At 38.3% G+C, this 12,575-nt stretch overlaps 2 protein-coding genes across 3 annotated transcripts; one reads left to right on the plus strand and one right to left on the minus strand.

The window, feature by feature from the left end:
• Positions 1-1,415: 1,415 nt before the first annotated feature.
• Positions 1,416-5,345, minus strand: LOC112294565 (uncharacterized). 2 transcript variants are annotated; one of them, XM_024545156.3, is made up of 9 exons: positions 5,123-5,345; positions 4,123-4,203; positions 3,733-3,850; positions 3,438-3,532; positions 3,076-3,150; positions 2,491-2,826; positions 2,219-2,318; positions 1,883-2,051; positions 1,416-1,641 (listed from the first exon to the last, which is right to left on the minus strand). In XM_024545156.3, the coding sequence occupies exons 1-9, from the start codon at positions 5,144-5,146 to the stop codon at positions 1,554-1,556; spliced, it is 1,086 nt and encodes a 361-aa protein (XP_024400924.1). In that variant the 5' UTR covers positions 5,147-5,345; the 3' UTR covers positions 1,416-1,553. The 2 variants fall into 2 exon arrangements, with proteins under 2 accessions (XP_024400924.1, XP_073396110.1); XM_073540009.2 differs by lacking the exon at positions 5,123-5,345 and adding an exon at positions 4,526-4,578.
• Positions 5,346-5,601: 256 nt separating this feature from the next.
• Positions 5,602-9,851, plus strand: LOC112294564 (cell division protein FtsY homolog, chloroplastic). Its single transcript, XM_024545155.3, has 11 exons — positions 5,602-6,016; positions 6,271-6,375; positions 6,663-6,736; positions 6,895-6,953; positions 7,092-7,129; positions 7,570-7,690; positions 7,814-7,882; positions 8,000-8,082; positions 8,688-8,756; positions 9,060-9,122; positions 9,524-9,851. Exons 1-11 carry the CDS (start codon positions 5,651-5,653, stop codon positions 9,635-9,637), a joined length of 1,161 nt encoding a protein of 386 aa, XP_024400923.1. The 5' UTR covers positions 5,602-5,650; the 3' UTR covers positions 9,638-9,851.
• The last annotated feature ends 2,724 nt before the right edge of the window (positions 9,852-12,575 follow it).

The raw sequence follows: 12,575 nt of genomic DNA on the forward strand, positions 1-12,575 counted from the left end.
CACGGATCAGTTCATGGATCGTACTTCTACGGCGCGGAATTGGAACCCCCGTAACGACGTTACGGACGGGAGAGGACAGAAACCGCGGGAGTAGGTCACCGCGCTGACTGGGCCTGACGGGGAATGGGTCGGTCATACGAGCTTGAGACATGGTACTGCGGCGGTGCTCCCCTGTTTCCGTGCCTTGAGTTCATGGTCCACGTGGATTGCTCCCTCGGGAGAGCCAATCCTTGCCTCGGAGCTCGTGTACATGGTGTCATGAATTTTTTTAAAATATAAATATGTATTAATGTAATGCAATGACGATAAATAGGGAATCTCTTATATCCGAGTTGTAAAAAAACTTGTGATAGTTTTAGTATTTGTTCATCCACATTTTACTATCAATGCTTGCATGTTGTATTCCTATGGTCAAACATTAGTACAACATAAAACTTTTGTCTCCAATCCTCAATGGTGCTGAAATTTCTCAAAAACAAAACATAAACAAGTAAGATAGTAGAAAAAGAAATAGTTAAAAATGAGCAAACAAGAAAAGGGTTTAAATGAAACTAGAGACAAACAACATAGGAACAAGAGATATTTTATGATATTCCTTTTTTGAATTGTGATTAAAAAAATTAAAAAAAAACGTATTAAATAACATCATCTCCTTGTTTACTATCCCCACAAGAACCCCAAAAAGCAATTTTTCTCTAATAAGTGAAACCCTCCATAAGGTCTATGGACCGGAGTGGACTTCTAGATGAAATAACCCCGTAGAAGCTGTGCATCATTACCAATCACCAACCAGATAATATTCTGGGTGTTGTCTGTAAAACTCGAGAGGTGCATTCATAATCATCTCAAACTAAAAACTTGAAAAGTTTAGGTGGAAGTTAAGAAAAAAGTATCTTGATACATTAGAATGTACTAAAAAAATGTAAGATAAGCTGCACGACCTAGTTTACAGGTGGTCCCTCTGCCCTAATTAGCGCTGTTAAACCGTTAATTTTTTCGCAGATGACTACTTAGCGTGAGCGTTTAAGATAATCTCCACGCTCTGCCATGGATTCAATCTCTTTTTTATTTAATAGTGCAGGTGGGTTCACAAAGTGAAAAATCCATTGGTCAGTCTCCAGGTTCACACACTACGAGATAAGTGTTCCTGGAACAGATTAGCCTGAAATACTCAGTGATCACAGTGAACGTAGCAGGGCTTGTCAGGATCCGGCACAATTGCTAATTCTAAAACGAAGTGAGTGAACAAGTTCGTTGGGTCACATTACACCGAAAACTAGAGTTGGCGAAACAGGGGCATGGAAAAAATGGGACTAGCATATCTCCCTGCTGACCGGACAGCTGGGATTACTGACAGACAAAAGAGGTAAAGATGATGCTGGTAAGTGTAACCATCACATTCACTTACAGCTACGTAGAATCAAATGGTTTTATATTATAGTGAGCTTCAGGACATCCAAATGAACTGTGCGACAGCCACCTGCCTATGCTAAGTACTCGTCAATAATTATCAGTCGATGGACTCAGATCCGGAATCAGACCAAAGTCGAATGTCACTGTTCATCCGAATCTGCATCCTCTGTAAAGCCTGCGCTCTGAGAGAGCCGGTAGTAAAGCAGCATCGCAGTAGCCATGCATGACCTATTAAAAAAGGAGAAAGAGGTCAAGTATTTCTAAACAAAGCAGTTATCAAGGCTCTGAATTCTGAAGCTTGCAAGATGGAAGTACCAAAGCGGATTGATAGATCAACAAATACAAGACAAGGATTCATCAACAAAACCAACATGTACTACAAAACATTTAAGTGGGGTATAAACGATACGAGGGAATAACGATCAGGCAGCTATTTTGTGAGACAGAAGATAACCGGATCGAAACTTACATAATAGCAAATAAAAGAATCAATTTTCTGACATCCACTGTGGATGAGCGATAACGACGTCGGCGGCGATCATCCATTACTTCTTCCCCATCAACAACAGATACAGGCAAAGTCGGCAGTGAACTTGAAAAGAATGGCACAAACTTCAAAAGGTTTTTATAAGCAGGACCTGCATATGCATCAATGTTGACTACGTCAACAGCATTCGCTACTACTCCACTCCATGTAATAGTGGCTCGCAAGGCTATGATGCACGCAATCAATGACAATATGGCCAAATCTGAAGTAAAGCGTATTGTACTGAATCATCATTCTCAATGTCACGGTACTACTTACCTCTTTTGGAATACTTGTCATCATGTTCCACATAATTTCCAGACTGCGATCTATCTATACGCATAGCATGCTTACGTGTTGTGGCTCCTGGTTGTGATTGCTACAAGAAGCAGTGAGATTAAAATCTGACTCAAAATTCTTGCTACAAACTAGAAAATTCAATTCTAAGCATCTCCAGATAATTCATAGTTTAGGAACGAATGTTTTAGAAGAATAGTACAAACTTCTGTCACAAAATAGATTTGGGGAAGAAAGTTTTCCAACTCACTTACATTTGCTGAAGAGGCCTTGGAAAACCGAGATTCAGGTGAAATTATATTGATATTTGTTGATCCAAAAGTTGAGCCATTGGTCTTGGTTCTTGGAGCTACGTCTTGGGCCACATTCACCCCTATGGGCAGCGGACCTTCACTGTTATCAGGATTGCTTTCCAAATTGTCAGAAACAGTAGCAGAACCAGCATCGACAGTTGCAGCTACTCCATCACTCTCAGATGATACACCAGCAGATGTTGAAATTTCAGCAAGAGGGGGTGTGGAAAATGCCGGAGGAGTTTCTCTTGACTGAAAAGCTGCATCGGCTCCAAGAAGCACTTTTGCCACACTAACCTGCAACAATCCAAGGTTACAAGAAATTGCTCACATAACCTAGTTCGTTTTACAAGTTATGATAATTTCTACAACGCAACTAGCGTTTTCTACTGCTATCTCAGCAAGAGCTGACGATGGTAGAAACTCAACCACACCCGTCTTATTTATGATTTTAAAATGAAAGAATAAAAAATTAAAATAAACGGAGTAGAAATACTATCAAGCATGTGTGAGTGTTATAACACACACACGCACACACACACACACCTGAGTAATGAATTCCCTGAGACTATTGTATAGAGCGGAACCAGATTCCTTGAAATACTTGTTTGGGGGCCAAACCTGGAAAAAGGCAATAAGTGTCAAGTCCAGCAGAAATATGTCAATAGATCAGTTGTCTTATAAGAATATAGATGACCAAGATGTCAGCTACATAACCTACTCCAATGCAGACAATCGAGGGAGAAATCCAACTCATCTACCTACGGATGTCAACAGGAATAGCATTTGCGAAGAAAATCGCTCCTCATCCTTCCTGAATTTGAATGGATGCAAAACATGAAAGCCTAAAAAACTGATTGAAATGAGAAATGGCAACTCTTTCAATTAAAGATTCTATCATGACTTACAGCTGTAGGACACGAAGGGCAGACAAACCCAGCAGGGGCTGTATGTGGTGGAAAGTTTTCCAAATGTACTTGAAGGCAGTTGGTATGAAAATTATCTACAATTCAATTATAGCCGCATTCAGCTTTGCACATCTCATCAAAAGACAACACAAACGGAGACATTGCAAGATTTATCGACAAACTTTCCGATCATCAGATTTGAGCTCATACGTCGGAAACGCATCTGTTCGGTAGTATGCTTAAAACATTTAATGAAAAATGATTTAAAAAAAAAAAAAAAAAAAAAAAAACTCACGTAAACACCCAAGACGTAAAGTAGTGGTATCTTCTTCCTTCATTTCATTCTGGCATCCACCGCATCTAGGAGGCCAATCATAGTCGCCATCAATAACCCAGTCTGAGTAAGTCTTGACCTGCAAGGTTGACATAAACTTAGGAAATCGAAAGCTTATTCCTCAAACAGCAGTTGTAGCTCAAACTGTACATCTCGCACAATACGGTAGGTTTCCAAGTTCTCTTCAGATGCTTATAGCGAGGACACCCCTTCAAAATTATGGCTCACTGTAGGAATGCTCGAGTACCCTTAAGTTTTCCTGACACAGTCTAACGAAATTAGGTACTCGATAGCCTAAATATAAGATTGTAAATAATATCCACTGCCACAACAGCACGAATTCATGCGCACCACGCAAAGCCGATGTTCGGGGAAGCATATACAATCCGCACATACTGGTGCCTTGTGCACAAAGCAGTACACCTTCGTTGCCTGGCCATCAACAAAGAAATGAACGAATCAGCATCTTTGACGGCTTCCTAAAAGCCACTTGTTAAGGAGGACCATCGTAACATCCCATGGTTAAAAAACAAGGTACAAGCCCCTCCAAAAAGTCCACAAGGGTAGAGTAGGAGGACGCCTTGTACTATCACTAGTAAAGGCTGATAAAGCTTCAGAATCATTTCAAACAAAAACTAGATTTGTGTTCACAGTAAACCTCCCATAACCCTACAGAATGAGTAAAAAGAAGTACTGGAGATCGACCTAAAAACTGAGGTGATATTTGATCATCCAGAACGTGGAATAGTTTTACCTCTTCAAGATCTAGGGAATCGATAAAATCAGGATCGATACTTAGCGCTCATTTAGCCCATGCACCATGCAAACATCTTGCTCGGAGAGAGAGAGAGAGAGAGAGAGAGAGAGAGTGAAACCATAAGAGTTGTGTAACACAACAGAGCAATGCGGCACTATCCCAAGACGGCGAGATTGTTCCTAACACGACGAAGTCCTGTGCAAACACAACGGGAAAAAATCGAGGACTTTCCTTACAAGAACATCTCCACAAAATCATCAGTAGAACAACACCCAGTGTCGAGAATAGCCAGCCAGGTCCACGCCTACGATGTCGACGAAACAATATTCTGAAACCAGTGCCAATTGCGACGTAGTTCCATGCTAGGCGCATATCCGAGGAAGCTCTGATTTCCTTCCGGAAATAAAAAAATTCCTCCTACCATCCCCTTTCTAGATCCACTACAGCGATTAGCGTACCGCAATTGTGAAACCATCTACTCGCGCTTTTATTGAATCAGGTTTTGAGAGAAGAGGAAAAAGAAAAGAAAAGAAGAAGAAAAAAAAAAAAAAAAAGTGTGGTGCAACTAGGGCAGGGACGCACGCACGCACTCACCTTGCGGCATCTACACACCACCATGTCGACAACCTCGGTCCAGATCGAACGATCTCACAAGGCGACACCAAACCGTAGAGACTTAGAGACTGACTGACTGATTGGTGTCAGATGAAGCTGTGCAGATTATCGGGATGGAACTAAGACACAACACCGCTCACAGCATTGCGTTGCAAGTTGTTAATTTCGCAGGGACCAACCCTCCGTCCCTCTCCGCAACGGGGAAAGAGAGACCTCCTACCCTGCGCATTTGCTCTCCCATGGCGTTGGAGAGGAGAGCAGTTTCCGATTCGGAACAGGCTTCTTCGGTTGCCCTATTCCCGTGGCTCCCAACGGAATTCGATTTTCGAATGAATGAGAATTGCAGATTATGCCAACGATTATCATTTATTTGTTCATTCATCCAACCAGCTAAGGTGATCCGAGCGGTGTCCTCCAACGAGGAGGAAGAACACGAAGGTTTTCTAGAGCTCCGTAGTGTGTTTTTGATGTGTTTTGAAGCAAATTTGCTGCTACCTTGAATTGGCCATGGCGACCATGGTGAACTTGTCTGCGCCATCTGGCGTTGTAGTGCAGCCTCCGCAGCTGAAGCACCAAGACTGGCGATCGTGTTCCGCGAATGCGGTTCGTTTGGTGGCCAATGCGGGCAGCAGGCAGTGGTGCTCTTCACCGTCTTCGTCGGGGCGGAGGGTGTTCGGGGTGAGATGTGAAGGCGGGCAGAGGGTAGGGTTTCTAGGAAGATTAGGCCGTGTTATTAAGGAGAAGGCGAAGAGCGATATTCAGCTTCTGTTTTCCGGCTTCTCCAAAACGCGAGAGAATCTGGCCGTTGTGGACGAGCTGCTCACCTACTGGAACTTGGATGAGTCTGAGAGTATCCTTGACGAGCTAGAAGAGGTTCGGAGCTTACGCATTTATTGCGAATTTTCATCTTTAGTTGAATTCTATATGGCTCAGTTTTTGAGTAGTTGGATTACCTGGCTCTCGTTCTCAATTAAGTGTTGTATTCGTGGACGCCACAGGGAATTGCCTAATCTTGTTTCTTGTTTATTAATCCTCATGGCCTTACCACACGCACGGAAGTGGCTCACGAAGCAGTAGTTTTATGGGAAAGGAAGGATTTTAATTCGCTGGGTTGCACACTGGCACAGGTATTGCTTGTATCCGACTTTGGGCCTAAAACGGCTCTGAAGATTGTGGACACCATTCGCAAGGACATCCTCGCAGGCAGGTTGAAGTCTGGACCACAGATCAAGGTTGATGTTTCCTCACCTTTACCGTCGTAGTTCTTCTTAGACTGAAAATTATATTAAATTCTCAATCGCTGTTTCTGTCTATAAGGAAGCAGGCTTTTAACGTGTAATAATGTTAGGATTGAAATTGGTGAGCAAATTTGTATGGATTTAGGATTCACCGAAATTTATAAGAATCCATTTGCTATTTTATGCTTTTTGAAAAGAAAGAAAGAAGAAAAGAAAAATAGAAAAGATTAATTACGTGGATGAAATTGACATTGTTGATGTGCTTCTGTACTGCTCTGAAGGAAGCTTTGAAAAAGAATATATTTAAATTGTTAACTGAAAGAGTGACCACCACCGAGCTTCAATTGGGCAATAGGTTCGTCGAATTCGCATCCTTACAACCTTGAATGCCGGAGTACTATGTTTTATTTTATTTTATGTATGGGCTGAAGGTATTCATACAATTTTGTACTTCGATTATTTTTCTCACACCTTTAACGAACAGTGGTCTTGTTGCGTCACAATTGTGTGCAGTCGCCCTGCAGTACTCATGATTGTCGGTGTAAATGGAGGAGGAAAAACCACCACTCTTGGTAAGTTTGAATTGATTATAAGAAGACATTTGTTCTGCTCACGTGTCACGACCAGAAAATTTATCATCCAAGTTTTAGTCATTCTCAACTGTTGCCAGGCTTGCGTTTCTCTAAGGTATGTTCGGTTTGTTTGGACAGGAAAGTTAGCGAATAGATTTAAGAAAGAAGGTGTAAAGGTGAGTCTTGCTAACCGCTAAGGCTTATAGATAGTACTTCCCTCTGAAATCTAGTCGACTGTAAGTATATTTAGCGAGATCAGGCTGGCTTGCTTGACCTAAAGCATGATTGGATTATGTTGAAACCTTATTCTGAAACCAAATTGTTTATTTGAAAATTTATTGTGAGGAGGTGTAATCTTGCTAATTGGCGATGTTAAATGTAAGCCAATCTTGAAGTATGTTGTTTTCGTCATCCCTTGAAATTGTGTACACAAAAGCTATCACATTGACTGGTTTCACGCGATGTACATTTGTAACCAATATTGAGCATGTATTTTTCTGTCCAGTTCCAAGTTTTTAAAATTTTAAAACCAATGACTTAGTCATGATTATCTGTGAGAGAAGCGTGAGGTGCTAATGGCTGCATAACGTGCACAACTATGCCTGGCATGTTAAAGGTGCTCATGGCGGCAGGTGACACCTTTCGAGCTGCAGCTGGTGAGCAGCTAGAAGTTTGGGCTCAGCGGACGGGTTCAGAGATCGTGATGGCAGAGGGCCCTAAACCTAGACCTGCTGCAGGTATGACAACAGGCAGAATTGGTAGCTGAATGCTGGTAAAGATCATGACGAGGCTTTTACTAAAGGTGGCACGAAGTGCGTGAGTGACAGCAGACTTATTGATGTGTTGGCCGCCTTGTGCAGTATTGTCCCAGGCTGTCCGTCGGGCAGTCGAAGAAGATTTTGACGTCGTGCTTTGCGATACCTCTGGAAGTAAGTTATTTAGATTTAACTGCATGATTGCATACTTACTGACTGAGTTTTTTAATCTGCTCATCTAATTATGTTTGTAGTTTCTAATTTTGAAATCGTGAAATCGGGGCTGCATAGGACTACATACAAACTATAACCTGATGGAGGAATTGCGTGGATGCAAGCGAGCCGTCAGCAAAGCTCTTTCAAGCGCACCCAATGTATGTGATTTGAAAGTTACAAGTACCGTTGAGGTCTACCTTGAATGTGGCAATTTCTTTTCTCAAATAAAATTCTAATTAGGAGTAACTAGTAAACATGCATTTTGGAAAAGCAATGGCAGTAGTACTTGCTATTTACAGGATGCTAGGCCAGCAAACAGGTCTCAGCTATGTCTGCATGGATGTCTTCTGAGTAGATTGAAATGCTGAAATTCTGGGTTTTGTGGGTATATTATAGAACTTTTCGTGGGAAGGGTCACAAAGTACACTTTTTTTTTATGAAGTGCACACGTACACTGGGTGCAATTCCACACTAGGTTACAAAATATCCAACGTGATCTGGAATTGTACTCTCAAGTCCACGTTCGATGTATTTGTCAATGAAGTTACACAAGACTTTCTTCAGGAAGTTTGTTAATGAAATTCTATGCAAGGATCTTGAGGTTGCACTAGTTTCAGTACCTTGTTATATGGTTTTCGATCTATTCAGAACCTCGGATGCATAGTTGAACAGAAAGCAAAGAATGGTGGGTAATGCAGTCTTTGGGAAGTTCTTGTGTTGCTAAGCTACCCTCTTAACGTCACGAAATTACTGTCGTATCCAGGAGGTGCTCCTAGTTCTTGATGGGACGACAGGCCTGAACATGCTTGCACAAGCTAGAGAATTCAATCAGGTACCTTTTTCTTTTGCAGTCATTCCATTGCACACGTCTATTGTTTTATGAGTGATGATCACCCCATGCCAGCCTTATCTCTGGGCTATTTCGTGACTGCTAATAAATGAGCTGAAGATTGCCATTTGAATTTAGAGCTGGCTTTCTTCAGCAGAGGTCGTTTTTTGTGGGGGATTGTTTGCTATTTGAATCAATACTTAGGGACTAGCATTCACCGAAAGGTATTCACCTCCCTGATACCCATCATTCCAGTAAATGCAGTTGAATTCTGCTAAACGTTTGAATATTGAACATGCGAAACAGGTGATTGGTGTAACTGGGTTCATCCTGACCAAGCTGGACGGCACTGCTCGAGGTGGCTGTGTGGTATGCTCTCTCATTTTTAATAGCATCCCTAATCCATTTTAAACTGCATTGATTGGGAGTTCATCATCTTGATTCAGTATCACATGGCCTACAAACATATCATGAGTCTTTTTGGAGCTGGCAAACTTTATGCATTAAGAGGTAGTAATGGTTATGTAGAAGCTGCCAAAGTGGTCTCATGATCTATGCGTTTAGCCATTTTCTTGTGATTGGTATCTGTTGCGGACAAGTCCGGTAGTTCCTCAGTGAAGAGTTCTGCACTTTTTCATGCGCAGTCATAATGGAAAAATCATGCTACTTGAGAAGATCCTGGCCGTTTTCTAATGTGGCTAGTTGTCGTCGGCATTTAAAAAAGTCTCAAATATTCATGTGTCTCTCTTTGTTTGAATGACTGTGAACAGGTTAGCGTTGTGGATGAGCTCTCAATTCCAGTGAAGTTCGTGGGCGTTGGGGAAGGAATCGACGACTTGCAACCTTTTGATGCCCAATCATTTGTTGATGCTCTTTTCCCCTGACCATTTTATTCCTTGTTATGAAACCCCATACTTGGTAATCAACAAATTTTGACCTTAGCAAGCTACGCTGCCTTCAACCTAGGTTCACGATCATTTTGTAACTGTTATCAATTAGTTTCTGAAATCAATTCCTTCTGTTTATCCTTTGGGAGGTAATTCTGTCCTCAATTGAAATGTAGTCTTTCCAGGTAATAAATCTCGCGGATTTATTCCAGACTCTGGGCTTTCATGTGCTCAATTCTGAGTGACTTTCAGTTAATACTTGCCAAATTTTAGACTTCTTCTAAGCCCGAGCACAAACGATGAAAATGATGTTTGGTCATCCAATTTTTAGTGGATGGCACTGCTCAACAGAGTTGTGCTTGTTTCAAAGTGCAGCCGTACGTATTTGAAATTGTTTTGTGGACGTAGAACTTGACTGCAACAAAGAGTATTTCTGGTGCTGACTTTTCTTGGTATGTGACTTTATACCTTCAAATTCATTCCTATCCAATTTTAAAACTTGTGTAGAAGCTCAAAGGGTTGTTTAACAATTGATCTAAAAATTATTTTCTGATTCTTTGATCTTATGAAGCATTTCATGATACACCATGCACTGATCTATCTAAGCTCACTAATGTTGAAGAACTTTGAAAAACTAATCACATGTTGTTGCTGATCTTACACTAGCTGATTAAATTCCAGTGACTAGTAATAACCAATTACCTCAACTTGTGCCTTAATATTGCCATTTATGTCAGTAGATTTTGCACAAAACATTTCACATTGTTAATCAAGTACTGATTATTTTAATACATATGTCCACCAAAAAGCATTTTTTGTAAGCATTTTTGAACTTTAAGCATTGAACTTTACAACAGAGGATTATGTACGTTAGCATGATGGATATTATGTCTGAGTTTTTGTTTTTTTATCAAATACAATTATTGTAATTTCTTTTCTATTATTTGTACTGAATATTTACGATTTCAATTAGAAAGCATAAAAATACTCTTTGATTTAGTAATCAATGTCTTTTGTATGCCATGATTCATTTAAAGCTCTAAACATAAATGTTTATTTGTATAGATACATGTATGTAAAAAACTCTAAAAGAATTATTTTTATTTTATAATTTAGACATTTAACAAAATCACTTGCAAATAAATCTTTTTAATTCATAAAATATACTTCAATGCATAATGTTCAAAAACCACTATATTTTACAGCACACATATTCAGAATGTCGTGTATTTTTTTCATTTTTATTTTTATTTTATATAATGTTGTAATTAATCACGAATTTTATTTTGTTTATTTGTTTTGAGGATTTCTTGATTCTTTTTGTCTTTATTGAATTTTTATAAATACTTCCACAATATAACTTGAAAAAATATTTCTATAAACTTCTTTAGGTTATGTACAATATCTCCATTTACTTTAGAATAGTTATTACTATGACAAATTACCTTGGATGACTAGAATAAAAAAATATAAAATAAACATCATGGTGTAGTTTGTATTTGTGTTTGATTGTTTATTTTTGTTTATATTTTGGTTTGTTTTGGTTTAAAAATATGTAGAAAAATAAAATAAAAATTCCTATGAATAAGTGTATATACACATATATATATATATATATATATATATATAGAAATACATTTTATACAACAACAAACCTTTATTTCATAAAATTGTCTTTAATTTAATATACAAGGATATATATATATATATATATATATATATATATATTACTTTTATATGAGAGAAATATAAAGAATAAGCAAATAAAAATAGTAAATATTTTATTTAAAAAATACTTATAAAATAAAAATTTATGATAAAATATAATAATTATATATTTTATATTATAATGTTAAAAAATCAAAAAAGATTTTATTATATTTTCAAAGAAATTTATGCTTAAAGTCTATAAAAAATATAAAATTTTACCATAAAATTTTTCATTTAAAAAAACAATAAATTATAATACAATATAAATTTATTTATTTTATATATTTATTTAATATTTTATCATCATGTTATTTTTTTGATTTTTAATATGTTAATCATATTGGATATCTTTACAATTTGTTGGATTCTGCATTGTCTTTTTAAATATTTAATTTTGTAGATTTTATTAGATATAATGATAATTTGTTAGATTTTGTAAAGAAATCGGATTTTAAGCTCGATTATTAAAATACATATATAATATGCCTTTGGTTGGTGAAATAATGATATTATCTTGAATTAAACTAAGACATTAATAACACAAATTTTCTTACTACTATGCATTATATTGTAAAATTTACCTTGAATTTTTCCTACTTAATAAAAACAAAGAACAATCAAGTTGTTTATCATTTAAAACCCCATCTATAGGAGTTTTAAGGAGCATGTCTTATTTGGAGTGTAATTAGGGCATTATATAGAAAATCTTCAATAGATTAAATTGCTTTATTATATTGCAAGAAACAATTACAAGTATATATACATCTTTAATTACATTGTAGTATAAAAAAATATTATTGTATGTTGAAAAGCATATATGATTATTGAGAAAATAAATTACATATATATATATATATATATATTCAAAAAAGTATTAATAGTATCATTCGTATATTTTCCTTTACTATCTAAACAAGGAGAGGCAAGAGGGGGTCTTCGTTAGTCAAGAGGGTGCTGACGTGGAATGGTCAAAGTTCGTTGTCCAACGCAGCAACGTAGAAATTCGCACGACTAGTGAGTATTGGAAGAGACTAGCAAAGAATCCCGCATCACTGCTCGCTTCTGCCCGTCCAGAACGTTCATCTTACTACCCTTCTTCATTCCCCGTCCTTTGGGCGCCCGTTAGGCGTCCGTTGGATGAGGGGGGAGGTTTACCCAGCCCTTTATTGGTATGACGGCTCTTCGGACATTTGGGCCCACCGTCGAAGGCAGAGCCATCGTCTCC

This window comes from Physcomitrium patens, chromosome 17, assembly GCF_059467195.1.
Source record: "Physcomitrium patens ecotype Gransden chromosome 17, ASM5946719v1, whole genome shotgun sequence".
In the NCBI taxonomy this organism is placed as follows: domain Eukaryota; kingdom Viridiplantae; phylum Streptophyta; class Bryopsida; order Funariales; family Funariaceae; genus Physcomitrium; species Physcomitrium patens.

Coding starts and splice junctions, on each gene's coding strand:
- LOC112294565 (XM_024545156.3), bottom strand. CDS start 5,146: ATGGTGGTGTGTAGATGCCGCAAG. Junction 3,851..4,122: donor CCGAACATCGGCTTTGCGTG/GTGCGCATGAAT, acceptor TCAACCTTGCAG/GTCAAGACTTACTCAGACTG. Junction 1,642..1,882: donor ATTCTTTTATTTGCTATTAT/GTAAGTTTCGAT, acceptor CTTTTTTAATAG/GTCATGCATGGCTACTGCGA.
- LOC112294564 (XM_024545155.3), top strand. CDS start 5,651: ATGGCGACCATGGTGAACTTGTCTGCGCCATCTGGCGTTGTAGTGCAG. Junction 8,083..8,687: donor CTCTTTCAAGCGCACCCAAT/GTATGTGATTTG, acceptor TGTCGTATCCAG/GAGGTGCTCCTAGTTCTTGA. Junction 9,123..9,523: donor CTGCTCGAGGTGGCTGTGTG/GTATGCTCTCTC, acceptor GACTGTGAACAG/GTTAGCGTTGTGGATGAGCT.